Source organism: Somniosus microcephalus, chromosome 5 (genome assembly GCF_052327205.1).
Source record: "Somniosus microcephalus isolate GS21.2 chromosome 5, FLI_Smic_1.0, whole genome shotgun sequence".
NCBI lineage: Eukaryota > Metazoa > Chordata > Chondrichthyes > Squaliformes > Somniosidae > Somniosus > Somniosus microcephalus.
In genome coordinates, this window is record NC_140991.1 from 167124931 (window position 1) to 167143463 (window position 18533).

An 18533-nucleotide genomic window follows, 5' to 3' on the forward strand; every position below is an offset into this window, starting at 1 on the left:
ACTCCGTAGCTGGGGTCCCTATTTCCTCTACCTCCTCTTCCTCTGCCTCAGATTCCGATCCTACAGACCCAACTCCTTCTGTGGGTGACCCATACCCCTTGGGCTGGGCCGGACCTCCCTGTCCGGTCCCCCGCCCTGTGGGCTCCCTGGTCTGCACCCTTGTATCCTCCCGTGGCTCAACCGGACCTACCGATGCTTCGGGAAGCGGTTGGCTGTCCTTCGCAGCCGGGTCCTCTACTATTCCCCAATACTCCGATCTGTTGTCAGCCCTCTTTGGCTCTAACAAACAGATCGTGCCCTTCGCCTGGGCAAGAGATTGGAGCAGCGACTGAACCCGTTCTCTGCAAGGCCCGTGATCTGTTTTCTCAAAACCCTCCTTGCAGTTAACTCTATATGCCGCCTGCAAATCTTTCAGCTGGCCTTCCAGCTCTTCGATTTTCTGCGCATAAGTCACGTTCAACTTCTTAACCATGCGCTCCCCAGCCTTAGCCTCGGTCACCTGCCCCTGCAGGTACTGTTGCTGGCTGCGGGAGGCTTCCTCCTCTTTGGCCCTTATTTCCCTTTCCTCAAACAGCTCTGCCCTGTAGCCTCCCTAGCTTCTGAGGTGAGCAGCGCCTCTCGTAGCTCCTCGCTAAGCCTGGCTATCTCGCAGTCCGATGCCCGGATCTGCCTTGTCAGACATATGAGCCAAATTGCCTTTTCTATCTTCTTATTATGCTTTGATCCTGCCGTCCACTGGGCCGCCACGTCCACGGGACGTGGCGCCCTGCTTAGGTTCTGTACCGATTCCTTTGTGAAGTTTACCTTGGAAATAGCATAGGCGGAGATTCTCTTCTCCATCTTAGATTTACCAAAAACCACTGTTTCCGAGGTCGTGCATTCATTCTCCCACTGGGGTCCTGCCATGGTCGCCATTTGTAGGGGGTTTTGCTCTGCCCAATTACAGGGGTCTTTAGTGCCTGTTAATGTATTGGGCCTCTGTCTCCTTTATACCCTTGCAGCTTATGTTAGCCTGCAGGTCGGGTGTCACTAAACACCCTCTAAGGAGATAGAGAACAACAGCTTATAGAGGAGGACTAGAATACGGTGATGACCCGCACAGTTTATACCTAATCTGCGGGGTACTCCTGAGCCCAAGGGCTCCTATAGTCCTCTCTCTTTTTCCCTAGCCTGCTGTTCCCTTGTTTGGTGGGTTCGAAGCGCCCTAATGCCCCGATCTGGTTCTAACTCCAGAATTTGGATGGAGAACGATGCACTTTAAATACACACTCGGAGACAAGTAGTCCTTGGAAAAAACAGGTGACAACCAATTTTATTTGGTTCTACCACGCACGTAATAAACACACACACTCTATAACTATAAATACAATATGGGAGAGAACGGACATAACGAGAATGTTTTACACTGTTTTAACTTTACCAAGTCCAATCCCACCAACCCACTTTTCTACCGAGACTAGACTGACAGTTGCAGGCCCTTGGATTATACTCAGAGCCTATTTTGAGTGCGGTTGTTGGGTTGTTGGTTGGTTTGTGCTTGATGGAAAAGGCTCCCAAAATAGCGGGAGTGAATGCCGTCTTCCACAGCCACTTCGGTCGTCGGTGTCTTCTTGTTGATGTCCCCGGAATGGGAGTCGGTATACGGTGCGGTTTAAACTTTCAGTATGCCGATTGAGTCTGGGGCCTGATGGTGGATCTTCTCATCAGCGTGGTTGGAGTTCTTTAGATGGTAGTTCGCCCCAGCTCGTCTCTCCTTCGGCTTCTTAACTCGCTCTCCTGCTCTTTCTTCTGTTTTTTTTTAATAATCTCTTGGTTCTGTATTTTATACCCAATTCCATTTCGGCCTCTTTGCGCCCAATTAAATTGGTGTTTACAAGTTCGAGGGCAGGGGTATTGTTTTGAGTGCACAGCGGCTCCTCCAAGTCTGCTGTCCCATTGTGTCAGTCCTGGGACTTGATTATTTTGGGCCACCTCTTAACTGTAGTGATCCCAAAACTATTGTCCCTAGTCCGAGTTGATTAAGGTGATGATGGCCTGTACTCATAGCTCAATTAGGGGTGAGTCACATATCCTTGCTCCAGGCCCGACTCAGTCCCCTGATTGGCCTTTGAGAATGCACTTTGTTTCGATTGGCCGACACCTATGGCTCGCTTCTGAGCCGCAGTCCCCTGTAATCAGATATCCCAGCCTGCTTTTCGGGACCACTGCATTGGCTGAAAATGTTGGTTTTAAACTGTATAGGGCAATCCAATTTTGGTCACCTTGCCCTTAGAGGGCTCCAATAAAACGTGGTTGTGGATTTTCAAACCCTACACCTCTAACCTTTTCCAGTTCTGATGAAAGGTCATCGACCTGAAAGGTTAACTGTTTCTCTCTGCAGATGCTGCCTGATCTGCTATTTCCAGCATTTTGTTTTAATTTCAGATTTCCAGAATCCGCAGTATTTTGCTTTTGTATTGGTTACATTTATCTGTATTGTTTCATTACAGCTTCTCAAAGCACGTAAATTCAATGTGTTTGTTTTTTGGTCATGTATCTGTTTCGCAATCAGCATTCAACGCTTGCTTACAGACTTGACCTTGTAAACAGGATCCTGGGAGGGTTCGCAGTGCTGAGGTGCAGAGGGCACAAGATCCGAGTGCGCCGCCGAGCTATAGCGGCGGGCGGCTGGAATGGCATTAGAATGAAGCCCGGATCCCCCAATTGTTAGTGAATATTGTATCAATGCTCCCGCACACAGTACGATTTCAGACACACAAAAAGAGCGAAATACCGCATGTTTTTTAAGCCTCGCACACACAGGTGACTTGAGTACGCTTTGAAAGGTCTGTTGTTTGAGATTGAGCGCTTTTTTGCAAAGTGTCACTTTTCGGGCATTTTTAAAGTGCACTCGCTGTCGGAAAAGTGTTCTGAAAATCGTGTTCACAGATTAGATCAGGTCGGGTTGAAACAGAGCAAGCGAGGCCGGGAGGAAGAGCGAGTGGCGGGGTTGCTGCAGCTCGCTGTAGGATCGGGGCCGAGTGTGCGGCGTGCGTCACTCGCTGCAGGTAAAGCCGCGCTCGGCAGCAACGGTCCTGTAAACAGCCGCCACCAGACAGCGGACACGGGCAAAGGCACCTTCAGCGAACGCTGCATTCAGGGGGCAGGGAAGGAGAGCGAGGGATAGACCATGGAGAGGAGGTGATGGCCATCAGCTCGGTTAAAGAGGCACAGAGCGAATAAAGTTTGAGCCGCTGAAGGCACCAGAGGTGGCGAGTGTTGCTGCAGGACTTCAACCCAGACTTGACGGCTCCGCTTCTCTTCCTTTCCCCTCCTCCCGTCCTCAACCCCTCCCTCGGCTGCTGGGTAAGTGCGCCGCCCGGCTCTGGCGCTCCATCGAGCGGCCACAACGATTTGTGCAACGCCCCCGTTTCCAGCTAATAAGGAAGAAGCTTGTGTGGCGAGAGAGAGAAGCGCCAGAGATACGCACGCTTTATATGTTGTTCCTTATTGGATTAATTTGTGTACTCGCCGTCAACTGACGCTTTCACCCGCTGAATTCTATAAAACGTTTACAAAAGAAAACATTAAAAATTGATCACGGGAGAAGGTTACTGCGCCTTTGCCGAGGATGAACACTAGCAGTATTTACGCCAGTCGTAAGAGGCGAAAGCCAGTACAGAAAAGGTAAGATTGTCAGTTAACATGGACTGTAGCTCTTTTTGCATCATTGCCCCAAGTGCCGCAGCCAGTTTGTTGCTGTCGGAGACTTTGAGCGTGTTAAACATTACAAAGCGGGTTTGCCATATGGTGACAAGTTGGCTGATGTTGAGCCGCCTGTCAGCCTCAGAATTGTCTCGAGGCATTTTTCTTTTATATCAATACCGCGAGCTGCTTTATTATGGTGATTTACAAATCTGATCACTGAAGATCCCGATTTCTCCCCCTTTCAGTTTCAATGGTATTGATTTAGAAGCAACAACTTTTTAGTCGTTCAATGAGCAGTCTTAGCGTAGTTTGAGATTTGTATTGATCTTGTTACTATTACGGTAGGTAGAACTGTTGTAAACATGTAGCTAAATTCCTCACCCCCCCCCCCCCGAAATATTAACTGTACAACCCAATAAACAAAACCTACCATTCATCCTAAACCGAAGATTTTATGGCAATCCACATACATAACAGAAGGTGAACAGAACACTCTTGGCATGTATTCTTGAAACCTAACCCCCAAACCATGCCCAAAATAATAACCTTTAGTGGCTGCAATACAGTTGCTAGACTATAATCTAACTTTAGTGTCCCCTTTGAAAAGAAACATATAAACCATGTTTGCTTGTAAATGTTAAATGCTATTGCTGAATGTCACAATTTTCTTAGCAGCAGTGAAAGGTTATATATTCCTTGAATAACGTGCAGTACACTTCAAAACAAATACCAAATTTACTTAGTATTCCCCTAGCCAGAACTAGTGTTTTTTAGTCATTTTCCCCTTACCTCTCCATACAAATACAATTGGATTAAAAAAAATTGTAGAACAAAGAAAAGAAGTGAAATTATAATTCCTTGCCACTGTCTACTGCAAACACATACTTTTGGGGGGTGGTAGGAAGAGGTAGGTGTTTGTGATGTCATCTCCCTGTTATATTTGGAGATGACATCACCATTGCCTCCCTCCATTTGCAGTGTGTAAGAGGGAGGGAACGTTTCATAGTGCAGAGTGGTTCCAGTGATGTCACTCTGCAACAACATAGCCCTTGTTTGAAATTTAAATTTGCATCCATCATTTAATTACTTACCTAATGTGCTGTATATAAAAAGAGACAGGAGATCTGGATTCCACCAATTTGATTACCACACTTGTCATTAGATGATTCTACTCCTAGCTTAGAGTATTTTCCAATTATATCCTCTTTATATATTTGAGCAGAACTATTTCTCTAAAAGTTATGAGACAGGAGTAGCTCAATTTTCATAACACACTTCCCTGCCTTCCCAAGTATGTGCTTTGAAACTTAAAAAAAAAGCATGTTTGTCACTTGGAGCCACTGCATGTGCTTCTCCATGTCTCTCACTGCATCTACATTGGTATGACTGGCCGGAAGTGAGAGATTGTACACGTGGGGTAATGCAGTTTATGTGACACAAACCGTTTCTGCGGCAACCGAGTTATGGAGTTGGCATCACTTGGTTAATTTTGCCTAAACTAGTACACTTCACCAACTTCTGTTAAACTGCTGAATTAACTTGAAGTTGCATAATCTGTGTGTTTTGGCTTTTAAAACAAAATCTACTGCTACATTTTAGGCCATGATGTATAGTAGCCTGCTAAGTCCTTCCCATTTTGAAATTGAGCTCCCAATATCTACTTGACAAAAAGGGGAAAGGGAAGAAAAATATCTTGATGTCTTTACACCTCCAGGTAAAAGTATAGGGAACCTTAATTTTTAAAGTTTGACAAATGCAGTTTTTTAAAATTACAATGGGAATCTGATGTACAGAGCTCTGTGTATGTTTGTTTTTCCTTTAAATATTGAGTAACATGTAGCTTTTTAAAATCCACCTCCTTGACCGAACTTTTGAACACCTTTCCAAATATCGAATTCTTTGGCTCGGCATCTATTTTGGTCTAATTGTGCCTGTAAAGCACCTTGGGACATGTTTCTACATTAAAGTCACTATGTAAATGCAAGTTATTGTTTTGAGATTTTGTGTAAGTCAGAGGTTCCTCAATCAGCACTTTACACATGCAAGATAACATTTGTATGCTTTATATCTGCTAAGTCAGTCCAGTTTCATTTATTGGGGAAAAAGCCACCTATGGTAAAGGGCAGAAGTTGGCAGCTGTACTCAGAAACCATAAGGCTCCCAGTTTAACATATGAATCTACTATTGTTGCTAATAATGTTGGAAGCAATCCAGTGTGCAACACTGCAAGTTTTTTTAAAGTTTTATTTTAGTGACTATTGAAAGTCCTACCACATGTGTACATTTTTTATCCATTGAGAATGGATGTATATAAAATCAAGCTCATAGATGTATCTTTCATGTGGTGTTTTTACTAGATGGCCAGAGAGGGATGGCTGGAGATGATAATACAGGGATTACTTCTGCCCCAGTTTTGTATGCTTTTTTTGTTCTGCAAAATTTAAGATATTTTAGATTCTAGTCCTATGACTCATTCCTAGCCAAAAATGTTGTTTACTTTATTAAATTGAGTGGAGCTAGAAAATTGAAACTAGCTTAGTGACAACTTTTTAAAATTATGATTTGAGAAGTAGGTGCCACTTGACATTCAAGCCAAGTTTTTTTCTCATTAATTTTATATAGTAATACATGTGGCGAAGCTTAAATTAACTGATAATTTAAAGGGACCATCACTCACAATATAACCTTTCAAAAATGTACAAGCAATAGGTTACGATAGCTAACAGAGATATGGAGATACTCTACTTGAAAATATCCAGTCAGTCTCACTTTATTCTTTTTACTTATGACCACAACCTGTCCTCTGTATATTTACCATTAGCAATTGTACTGTTTTGCTAAAGTTTGAATGCAACCTGCAGTAGGAAAAATAGATTTTTGGAACAAAACTTGGGAGGAAACAGGAATGATGGAGCACCTTGCTGTAATAAAGTACTTTGGATGAAGGAGGGAGATACTGGTACTAGTATGGGACTCACTTTTGCTGTCAGCTCTTGCTGCCCAGTTATTGAATAGTATAGAATCAAGAGCCCATTGTTTGGGGAGTTTTGTCATCCTCATTGTTAAAGGGGGTATTGTAATGCAGGTTGTCAGAGGGGGCTGGAGGTAGGAATGAAGAAGAAGTTTCATTTTTTTTTTTTTTTTTAAAGTAGAAAAACCTTTTCTGATCTCAAGCATTCAGATTTTGCAGAACTCTGCATCTAGCAGATGTATTCTACGAATTCTGCTTAGCAGGGGAGTACATCTGCTTTTGCTAAATGTTGGTTAGGTGCCTTCTAAAGGCAAATAACTCCAGGAAGATAGGACTGTATAACAAAAATGGTTTTGAGGGGAGGCAAAACAGTTAAGTGTATTACACAACAACCACTTGTATTTATGTAGTGCCTTAAAATGTAGGAAAACATCCCAAGATGGGAAACAAAAGGAATGGCTGCTGAACATAATGGGAGAGGCTGGTCAAGAAGATGGCTTCAATAAGTATTTCAAAGTTGGAGAGAAATGGAGAGGCAGTAGGATTTAGGGAGCGAGTTTCAGAAAATAGGGCTGAGGCAGCTGAAGGCTCTGCTTCCAATGGTGGGTCGAAGGGAGGGGCTGGGGATGCAAAAAAGACAAAGGCTAGAGGACTGATGTACGGAGGAGAACATAATGATGAAGGACTACAAAAGCAAAATACTACAGCTATTGGAAATCTGAAATCAAAAGAGAAAATTCTAGAAATACTTAACAGGCCAGGAAGCATCTGTGGAGAGAGAAACAAAAGCCACTATTTTCTCAGTCGATGCAGCTTGGGAGCAGGTCAGGTGGCTTCCAGGTTCCAATTTGGCCCACAGATGTGATTTTATGTCAATTGGCTTTGTTAAGCCTGCCCTGTGGGCTTGCCGGCCAATTAAGACGAAGCCGGTCAGATGACGTCATTTGATGACGTGTCATCTGCCGGTTTTCTTAAAGGGACCACGCACAATTTTTTTGACAGCTGAGTTCTCAGAGTTTGACAGCATTAAGGTGCTGCAAACACTGACAATCACTGTACAATAGCGAGCTCTTGCACTCAGGCTCTCCAATGACTCCCTCCATAGGCTAGAACAAATGGCAGCTGCAGGTGAGGTTACAGAAGCGATCTGTCATGGTGAAAGAGGTTCTCCCAATGAGGTGGGACTACACATACAATTGAAAACTTGTTACCTACAGAAAAGTCTAAGGGCTAGATTTTCAGTCGCTTGCACCAGCAGTTAGCACCTTAAGAGAAGTGTTTTTCGGGCGCTATGCGTGTAGCGCCTGGGCGCAGCGCAGTTTGTGCCCCGCCCCAAATTAAGTTGCCCGTTAGCGCCGGCGCAAAGTTTAGCGCCCGCCCGGATGTGCGCGCAGAAAATGACGTCACATCCTCGTGCAACGCCCTTTGTGCGCCCCGATTCCAAACTTCAGTCGGACCGCCCCATTGTGCGGCTGGCGGCCGGAGCGTTTGGAAAAAGGAACGCAACACAACCAGCGCGGGCCCCGGGGGGCGCAAATTAAAGGGGACGTACTCTCCAGTATAAAGGCCAGCCTTTTTTCAGAAAGCACTCTTGTGCAACGCATTTCTGGAGACACAACAAGGAGGATAGCTAACTGGTTTCAAGCAGCAAGAGCCAGGTATTTTTGGACTCAGGCCAGAGCGCTGCAAGTGGCCTTTTGGAAATTAGAGTGTTTGCCAGGATTTGATGGGGGTTGCATGGGGTGCCAACGCGGAGCTGCAGCTCCATGTCCGTAGGGCTCGCAGACGCATTGTGAGAGGGGCAGCCCTGGCTAGAGGCAGAGGGGGCTACAGGCGTCGGCCACGTAGGCCTTACCCAGTCAGGCTATACCGCCAGCAGCGCTCCTACCTAAACATGAGTGCCGCGCGATGTGTTAAAAGGCTCCGATTCTGAAAGGAGGTGATTGCAGAGATCTGCCACCTGCTTCGCCGAGATCTGCGGCCAAAGCTCAGGTGCAGGACGTCTCTGTCGGTGGAAGTGAAGGTGACGGTGGCATTGAACTTCTATGCCACCGGCTCCTTCCAATACGCTGCTGGGGACATAGCAAACATAAGAACATAAGAACATAAGAAATAGGAGCAGGAGTAGGCCAATCGGCCCCTCGAGCCTGCTCCACCATTCAATAAGATCATGGCTGATCTGATCCTAACCTCAAATCTTCTATCACTCTGCATCCACCCGAACCCATGTGATCTCCCGGGAGAGGCGAAAAACCAGATAAAGACCCAATGGCCAATTTGGGAGAAAAAAATCTGGGAAATTCCTCTCCGACCCATCTAGGCGATCGAAATTCTTCCAGGAGATCACTCTGTCCCTATATCTGCCAGTACGGCGCGCATCGCTGCATCCGCCAGGTGACCGAAGCACTGTTCAGAAGGAGAAGCCAATTCATCTCCTTCCCCATGGCCCTGGAGAGCCAGCATCAGCGCGCATTGGGATTTTCCAGACTCGGGGAATTCCCCTTGGTGCAGGGCGCCATTGACTGTACGCATGTGGCTTTGCGGGCCCCTCTGGAGCATGGCGAGCAGTATCGCAACAGGAAGGGCTACCATTCTCTGAATGTGCAGCTGGTCTGTGACCACAAGCAGCGCATCATGGCAGTCAATGCCAGCTTCCCAGGCAGCAGCCACGATGCCTTTATCCTGCGGCAGAGTACTGTGCATGACATGTTCCAGGCACAGCCTCCCCCAAGAGGATGGCTACTCGGGGACAAAGGCTATCCTTTGTGCACCTGGCTCATGACCCCGCTCCGCACGCCCAGGACCGCTGCTGAAGAGGCCTACAACGAGAGCCATCAAACCACCCGCAACATCATCGAGCTAACTATTGGGGTCCTCAAGCAGCGGTTCCGCTGCCTTGATCGCTCCGGAGGAGCGCTCCAGTATTCGCCGGACCGGGTCTCCCAATTTGTGGTGGTTTGCAGCATGCTACACAACCTGGCTATCCGCAGGACTCGGGCATTGCCACCTGACGTTGGACCAGCACCTCAGGAGGAGGAGCATGAGGAGGAGGAGGAGGAGCAGGAGTACGTTCCCAGGAGGGAGCGACCAGGGCCAAGGGCCGCACGACGCCACCTTATTACACGGTACTTCTAAGCCCCCTGTCAGGGAATGGCCAGGGGCCATGAGGGAAGATGAATGCAGCCGCTCCGCAAGCCCTCAGCCGGCGAAGCCAACAAACACTAAGAAGAACAACCATGGAGACTGCATGAATAAAGATAATTTTTTATTACACAAAAATGAAAAGCCCTTCCCACATGAATCCCCAAAAACAATAAACGGGCCCCACAAAAAGCCCAACAAACGACTCACTCCCACAAACTGGGGAGGAGTCACTCCACCTTTCTTCAAACCGGGCCTCAACGTCGGCCTAACGCAAAAAATAAGCCCTCCAACAACACAACCATGGGCAAAATAAAGATGGCCACCGCCATATAAAAGGAAAGCTGCCCACACCCTCTACTGAGTGGCCCGCGAGGGCGAGACCTTGCCCAGCCTTTTGCCTCCCCTGCCCGGCCTGCTGCTCCTTCGCAAGCTCTGCCCAGTGGCTGCTGCGAGGCTGGGGGAAGGCGCCTGAGGCTCAGATGCCCTTCCGCCAGATGCCGCTGGGGGGCGGCCTACACGGCGCTTGGGCCTCGAGGGGCCGTCTGCTGAGTGGCGCACCTGAGCCTGGCCACCATCAGCTGCAGCCGCTTGCCCTTGACGCCCCAGTGGGGGAATGGCGGCGACGGATGGCGCAATGTGGGCCAGCTGGCGTCTGGGATGCGCTGGCTGGTGCTGTGGCGCGGTGGCACTCGGCCGGGCCCGCACTGCAGGATCCGCAACAATCAGCCGAGGGGCGGCTTGCTGGGATGGTCCAGCGCGGCGGCTGCCCTGGCGATGCCTGCCTGAGAGAGCGCGTGTGGCAGCAGTGACTGCCCCTGTCGTCCTGCTGTGCGCGCGCATCACAGCCGCCAGGGTCTTGACGGCATCAGTCAGCATGCGGCCACTCGCGGCAGTTGCTGCCCCGAACTCGCGCACACTGGTCGCCAGCGACTCGATGGCCTCAGGCATGCGCCCCACCACGCTCATGAGCTCCGTGTGGCGCCGGTCCGAATCCTCGGCCATCTTATCCAGCTTCCGCACCTCCTCCGAGGTGAAGGTGTCCGGACTAGAGTCGCGACTCTCCCGCTGGGGAGGAGGGGGCCGAACTAGGGGACCCTTGCCGCGTTGGTGGCGGCGAGTGTGCCGAACAGCAGCACTCCCCTCTGATCCTTCCCCCCTTTGGGGGGAAGGCCGCGGGCCACGCGCACGGCTCCTGGGTGGCTGGACGCCACTGGTCCCAGAAGCTGCATTGCCCTGCGACAGTTCCTCCAGGCACTCGTCCAGTGAGGAGGTGTCAAGCATTTCCTCCTCTCCTGCGGGACGTGACTGTTCCCCCGAAGGTCCGGCTTGCTCCTCCTCCTCCTCCTGGTCGGAGGTGCTGTCACTGGCAGCTTCAGGGTCCTGGTCGTCACCAGCTGAAAGCAGGAATGCACAAGAGTAGCTTCAGAGTGAGGAGACGGCGTCAGCGAGGGAGTTAGGACTGGTGGCATTCAGCGCATTGGTGGGACAGTGGCAAAGGAGGTAGCTCGGATGGGCCAGTGCGACGCGAGAGGGCCAAAAGGCGAGGTCCTTACCATTGCTGGGCAGTGGAGGGTCGGATACTCCGCACGCTGTGGGGACAATCACACGGGCTCCCATGAGCACACACACGCGCTCCTCCAGCCGAGTGAGCTTCTGCAGCTTGGCGCGGCCACTCCTGGCACGCGCCTGGCGATTAAACGCTACTTTAGCCTGCAAGAGAAAGGACGGGCTGTAAGTGCGCAGTGAAGCCCTGATGTAGTGTGCACTGCCTCCCATGGTGGAATAGCTTGGACAAAGTGTAGAGTGCTGAATGGCCATGTGATGCTCATGACTGTCCCAATGCTGCTGGCTGAGGGCTGGCCAATAGGACTTTCAGCTCCCTTTGCCCATCATGTCAGGTGTACATGCAAGAATGAGGAGGAGACTGGAAAGGCTACTCACCTTCACAATCCTGGTCAGATCGTTGTATTTTTTACGACATTGTTTGTGGGTCCTGGGGGCATCGCCGGTGAACGTCACCCTCTGGGCGATCTGCTTCCAGGCTTTGGTGTAGTCGTGGTGGGTTGGATTCCTCCCACTCTCTGGGAACAAGATCTTGCGCCTCACCTCCAGAGCTGTGACCATTATGTCCAGATCACCCTCTGAGAAGCGCAGGGCACGCTGACGGGCCTTCTCTGGCGTTGCCATGACTCCCTGGGGCTGAGCAGCAGTGTTGAGGCCTCTTTGCAAGGCTGCAGTGTGCAGGGCGTGGCAGCAGACCAATTCGTCCCTTCCCCCTTTAAGAGCTGGTCGGCGCCACGGGGTCTGCTGTCAGTCCAAAAATGACCGCACCCGCGCTGCGCCCCGCCTGGGCGCTATCCCTCTGGACCGCCGGCTTAGCGCCTAAAGATAGGAGTGGAACGCCTCTTTTAGCGCTCCACCAATCTCTTAGGGCGAAGCCACTGAATTTCCGGCAACGGGGCGCTACTTTGGGGCGGGCGCTAACTTCGGGCGGGCGCTAAGGTTAGCGCCCCAAAACTGTCTGTACTGAAAATCTAGCCCTAAATGCATTAAAAATGAATTTCCCAACATTTTCTTACCTCTGAAACTCACTAGTGCACCATTGGATCCTTTACACCACTTTAGCAGCTGTCATCAATGCAGAAACATTACAGCAGACTCACAATACGCCACACTAACCTGGCATGGTGTCCCGACGTCGGGAAGGCTGAAGTAGAAGTGTCAAAATTGCAGAAGAGCCTGCCTTTAGCAGGCAGTTAAGTGGCTATAATCCTCTTTCCGCCGCTAGGTGTCTGGTCCATGCGCAAATCAGGGACCCGACACTTGGGAAGATTGATTGGAGGTGGATTGACAGTGGGTTTCCTGCCTGCTATCAATCTTTGCGATTTTGCCAGATGTCCTGCCTCCGAACCCGCCCCCTGAGCGCTGGCAAAATTCTGGCCAAAGTTTCTGACCTTTCGTCAGAACTGGATAAAGTCAGAGATGTAACAGGTTTTAAGCAAGTACAGAGGCAGGGCAAGGGAGGAGGGGAGGAAAGAACAGTGATAGAGTGGAAGGCAGGAGAGAATATCAACAACCATAATGCTTTTAACGTAGTAAAACATTCCAAGTTGCTTTACAAAAGCATTATCGGATAAAATTTGACACCAAGCCATATAAGGAGATATTAGGACAGGTGACCAAAAGCTTAGTCAAAGAGGTAGGTTTTAAGAAGCGTCTTAAAGGAGGTAGTGAGGCGACGAGGTTTAGGGAGAGAATTCCAGAACTTAGAGCCTAGCTAGCTGAAGGCACGGCCGCTTATGGTAGGGGGCGAATGAAGTCATGGATTCACAACGGGCCAGAATTGGAGGAATGCAGAGTTCTCAGGTTTGTAGGGCTGGAGGAGGTTACCGAGTTAGGAAGGGGTGAGGTCATATAGGGATTTGAACACCAGGATAAGAATTTTAAATTCAAGGCATTGCTGTACTGGGACCCAATGTAGGTCAATGAGAACAGGGGTGATGGATGAACGGGACTTGGTGTGAGTTCGGATATGGGCAAAGATGTAAATAGATTTATCCATAGTGAGGTCATGGATGGCGAAAGCCTTGTTTGTGAGAGAACAAACATTCTGGAATATGGTGCAGAACAGGGCAGTAATTAATTTGGCACTGGTAGGGCTGGAGAGCAGGAGGGGTGGGAAGGAGGTTAGAGAGGGTAACCTCAGAGTGATGGGAGTTAATGGTTATTGGAATGGAGGGTTAAAACAGTTGTGGTTGCTGCAAAAGGCATGCAAGACAGTTTCAAGAGAGGAGCATAATGAGGCTATGGGTTTGTTTAGGAGAGACTGTAGAAATGGTAGGCCAAGAGTAGTGTTGAGTGGGGAAAGGGATCTGGGCTGGGGCAGGGCATGGTGCAAGAGAAAAGTGAGGCGAAAGGAGTTGTGGCTGGAGGGGCTGCAGAGGATGAGTGAGCAGAGCAGAAGCAGAGTGGCCAAAAAAGGTGGGAGGCTTGCTTTAGGAGGGGCAGCCAATATGTGCATGCGAGTGGGCACATTACACGGGCCACTGGTAGAAAGATTAGTGCGGCAAGGAAGATTCTTAGAATAGGGACTGATAAGAGGAGTGAACTAGTCATCATTTTAATGGAATTGCTGTATTCCTAAATGGATACTTCTGCACCGGGTTTTGTGCCATAAAATGGCCAATTATGCATTTTGTGAGAGCGGCGATTTCTAGCCAATCAGGAAACTGCACATTGAACTTTGAATTGGTCATCTCATTTGAGTGACACAGTTGATTTTTTGACTTTCCTTTCCAGTGTGATGCCATGTGCAAGAGTGTGAGATAATTATGTGATCCACTGAAAAGAGTTTGTGATGGCCTAAAAACCAGTGCACAAGTACAAAAAGTAATCAAAAAGGCGAATGGAATTTTAGCCTTTATTGCTTAAGGATGCTGGAATTCAAAAGTGAGGAAATTATGCTTCAGTTGTATAGAACACTGGCCACACCTTATCTGCAGTGCTGTGTTTAGTTTTGGGCACCACACCTCTGGAAAGGTATATTGGCCTTGGAGGGAGTACAGCACAGATTCACCAGAATGGTACCAGGGCTTAAAGGGGTAAATTGAGGACAGGTTGCATAAACTTGGTTTCTATTCCCTTGGGCTTAGAAAGTTGAAGGATGATCTAACTGAGGTATTTAAAATTATAGAGATTCGATACAATAGCTTCTAGTAGCTACAGTGAAACAGTTTCCTCTGCTGGGGGGCATCCAGAACAAGGGGGCATAATCTTAAAATTAGAGCGAGGCTGAGACCGAGATTGATAGATTTTTGTTAGGTAAGAGCATCAAGGGATAGTGAATAAAGATGGGTTAATGGAGTTGAGGTGCAGATCAGCCAAGATCAAATAGAATAGTGGCACAGGCTTAAGGGGCTTAATGGCCTACTCCTACCCCTTATTCCTATGTTCCCAATGTTAAAAGGCTATGGGGGAAAAATTCAGTTGGTAGCGCCACCTGTTAGCGCCTTAAGAGGGCGCTAAGTGGGGCGCAAACCAACTAGCGCCCGGGCGCGGCACTGCCCACGCCTCCCGCAAAATTCAGCGGGAGGTTAGTGGTGGCACTAACCGGTAGCGCCCTGTGGCGCTGCGCCACTGGCGATGACGTCATTGGTGTGCGCAGCGCCCCGCTCACGCCCCGGCCACGATCTTCGGGAGCGCCCCCTGATTTACCGCCGGACGCTATGTCCGACAGGGCCAGGGGGCGTACCTGCGGCCGGGGAGGCGCAATTTAAAGGTGAGGTGCGGGGCGGCCATTTTTGTTGCTGGCTGCCTGCCAGCACCTGCCTGCACTCCCGTCGCTGGCCTCCTGAACCCCCTCCCCCCCCCACCGTGGAGTGTCGGCTGTGCTCCAAGAGCCTGGCACTTCTCTTGGGTGCCGGGCTCTTTTGCCTGCACTCCTGATCCCCGGCCCAGGTCGCGCTGCACATGACCCCTCCCCTTTAAGAAGGAGAGGAAGGCCTGCAGTACCGCGGTGCGACGTGCCGCAGCGCCACGGTATTCACTCGCAGCGCCCCAAGAGGGAGGCGGAGCGCTTCCAGTAGCGCCCCGCTTCCCTCTTGGGGCGCAACCACTCAATTTCTGGCGCGAGGGCGCTAATTGGCGAAGTTAGCGCCTCAATTGGGGCGTTAATTAATTTTTAGCCCTATGTGATCAATCAGATGAATATGCTTTTTATTTTTAAATTATGTAATTTCAAACACAACTAAAATTTAGTTTCTCCTAATTTGTTCAGATCACAATTTTCCTGTTTTCAGTGCTGTTTCTAAATCATTCCTCCCAGAGGCCTTCATGTGTGCTAACCACCCATACAAATAAGTCATCAGGAGCTTCTGCAGAGTTACTGGTTTTTGAGGTCTCTATACACTTAACCACTCACTGGTTTTTGTGTTCTTGCCCAAATGACTATCCTGGAAAATTTTAATGGAGGGATTTTCTCTGAGACATTGTGCTCCTTGTCAGAGAGGAATTATGGCAGTGCAGTAGAACTGAGAATGTTTGCACCCATCTGCTGCATCATAAACTTGCAGATGAGGTATAGCATGGACTAGATGCAGATTAACATTCCCCTTGCAGTGCCCCAAGAGTGTTTTTTAAGCTAGTCTTATACATTGGAGATGATGCTGTTTGAGTGCTATATTTCTACTTTGCAAACCAACCAGGCTTTGTGGTCTATTTTAATGACTGCTCGATAAGTGCCAAATTATGGGCAGTTTTGAGCTGTGGATTTGTACCCACTAAAACCATGATGGAGACTGCTCAAACGTATTTGTTAGGATGCTGAAATCCATCCAAAAGGTACTTGTGATCCTACTAGCAGCATTTGACCATAGTTCATAGAAGTTAAATAATGGCCCATTTAACCACTAATTTGGTTTAAGTGATAATTTCATTCATATATATGTGGCAAATATTTCAATTTGAATGGGGAGAAGAAAGGTTCACTGGCTTCACCAACATCAATGTATACAACACTTAGATGGTGAATAATGAGACTTGGTAAATCTGCTGTGTTTGTTAACACTGTCACAAGATGAGTTCAGGTGAAGGAGGCCCTGCAGCCCATTTCTCGAATACCAGCCCACAAGTAGTTCAATGATGTGTGGAAAACTAGAGAAACACAATCATACAACTGTCTCATTCATAATATAGTAGCTGGTAGATTATGGCTGTGTGCTTTTTAAAATATAAATTTCTGTCTTCGGTTCCTGCATAAGATGCAAAATGTTGCTGTGTCATCATGAAACTTTGGATATATTCTGATATCCAGAGTAGATAGTTCTCATCGAGTCAGAATCCTAACTTTTTTTGCTTTATCCATGCCTAATCCATGCTTTATTTAGCCAAATTTGAATAAAATAACTCTGGTATTGTATTTATCAATCTGTGTAAAAGCCTTTCATTGAGCATATGTCTGTCTCGCTCCAGATGTCATACTTAGATGAAAAAACAATATTTTTAAGAAAAGACCAAAAAAAGCAGTCACTTAATGCTGGAGCCTCAAATTTATAAGCATTTTCCAAACTGCAATTCCTTTGCTAAACAATAATTAAACTCTGATCTTAAACAGTGTTTACTAAAAAAAATTACACTATGTTGGCATCGTGGCAGTAGAATATTGCATTGCGCATTACAGGGTATAATATGCCTGTTCTTGTAAAGTAGTGTATCATCTAACTTTTTTCATGCACTTGACCACGTGAAGATCTGCTAGTGTTCAGAACAAAATTTTGGCCCTTCTAAAGGGAGGGGTCCAGTTTTGGTTTGGGCTCCTACCCCAATTCTTCTTAGGAGCTCAGTTAATGCTTCTTCATGTCTATGAAGTGAAATAAACTGTACCAATTGTGATGCTGTCTTTGCTTTAAAATTATATTTGTGCTTGTAGAACTTCTCCCACATTCAAAATACAAACACCCTTATGGTTAGTTGTGGTTAGAAATGTGTGTGTTTTAACAAACCATTAGATTTTGCTTTATGGTTCCATTCCTCACATTTATAGCACATCATATCTATACTTCATGAATCATTCCTTTCTTATAAATGTTTTGTGGTTTTTATGTCTTTAAAACCTCACCTCATTCCTTTCTTATAAATGTTTTGTGAAGTTTTTATTTCTTTAAAACCTCACCACATTGCATATTCTAGTGGGGAAGCTTTTATTTAAATATAGTAGATCTCCTGTGGCACTGCTCATGATAAACTAGAATGCATTCTTTCTCACCTTTCAATGTATTTTTGTTATTTATATTTGTGTGTCTTCCCTCTCCCTCTCTCATCTCTGCATTACTTTACTGCCTTTTCTCCCTTAAAAAAAAATTCCATCCCCTTGGATGGGAGGCAGTGAGTGGGATGATAGGGAAGAGATCTGTGAGTATGCAGATTGCATTTTCCAGTGGTGGGTGTAATGCAGTTTTCAGACTATGGCAACACCCTTCTCTTCTCATTGCCTCCATCTTCTGTTTTCCCCTTCTCGCCATTCCTTCACTCACATTGAATCCACAGTTCCTTCCCCTTTGCACTAGTCCCTCAAGCACTACTCCCTCACACTCTACAACATCTACTCACACCCAACCTCCCCCCCCCCCCACCTGCCATTTGCACTTCCTATCCTTTACCCTCTCCCTCCCTCACTCTCCTGTCTCCTTCCATCTCCTTTTGTCACATTCACCCTTACTTCTCTATTCCTTACCCACCAATTTGAACATGAAGGTTTTCCAGCACTAAGTTGGGATACTAGCATTTAGTTTTTATAGCACTGTGGGGGAAAAAAGATAGATTGCAGTTAGCCAGTTTAGTACTGGGAAACTGGCAAGGGAGCAGAATGTGGACGTGGACCAGGCCACAAGTGGATCAGGCTCATTGTTGGGTGGAGAAACGAGCATTGTCAGTGGGCTGGCAGCCCCAGACCAGGATGCAGGGATACAAACAGCCTGAAAGCAGGCCAGTATTGAAAAGTGGACAGACAAGCAGCTTAAGGCCTGGGAAAAACAGGGAGCCTAGATCATGTGGACAGAAGACTGGGAAGAACAGGCTAGCCAGGATGGGGAACGAGGTGAGCAGGTTAAATAAATAATCTTTATAAGCATAAAATAATTGTTAAATTTGATTACATTTTACATGATGCTGTTGTGTGGCCCAAGGAATAAAATAAAACTTGCCTGCAGTGCCACCTGCAGAAATGGACTTAGGA

At 47.8% G+C, this 18533-nt stretch overlaps 1 protein-coding gene across 1 annotated transcript in view; it reads left to right on the forward strand.

Moving 5' to 3' along the window:
* The first annotated feature begins 2995 nt into the window (after nt 1-2995).
* The window catches only part of LOC147117432 (aryl hydrocarbon receptor-like), a 239811-nt gene continuing 224273 nt past the window's right edge, over nt 2996-18533 (forward strand). Inside the window, exon 1 of the mRNA XM_085988413.1 lies at nt 2996-3666. Coding sequence (XP_085844539.1) covers nt 3611-3666 — 56 coding nt within the window. The 5' untranslated portion in view covers nt 2996-3610. The remainder of the gene's footprint in view (nt 3667-18533) is intronic.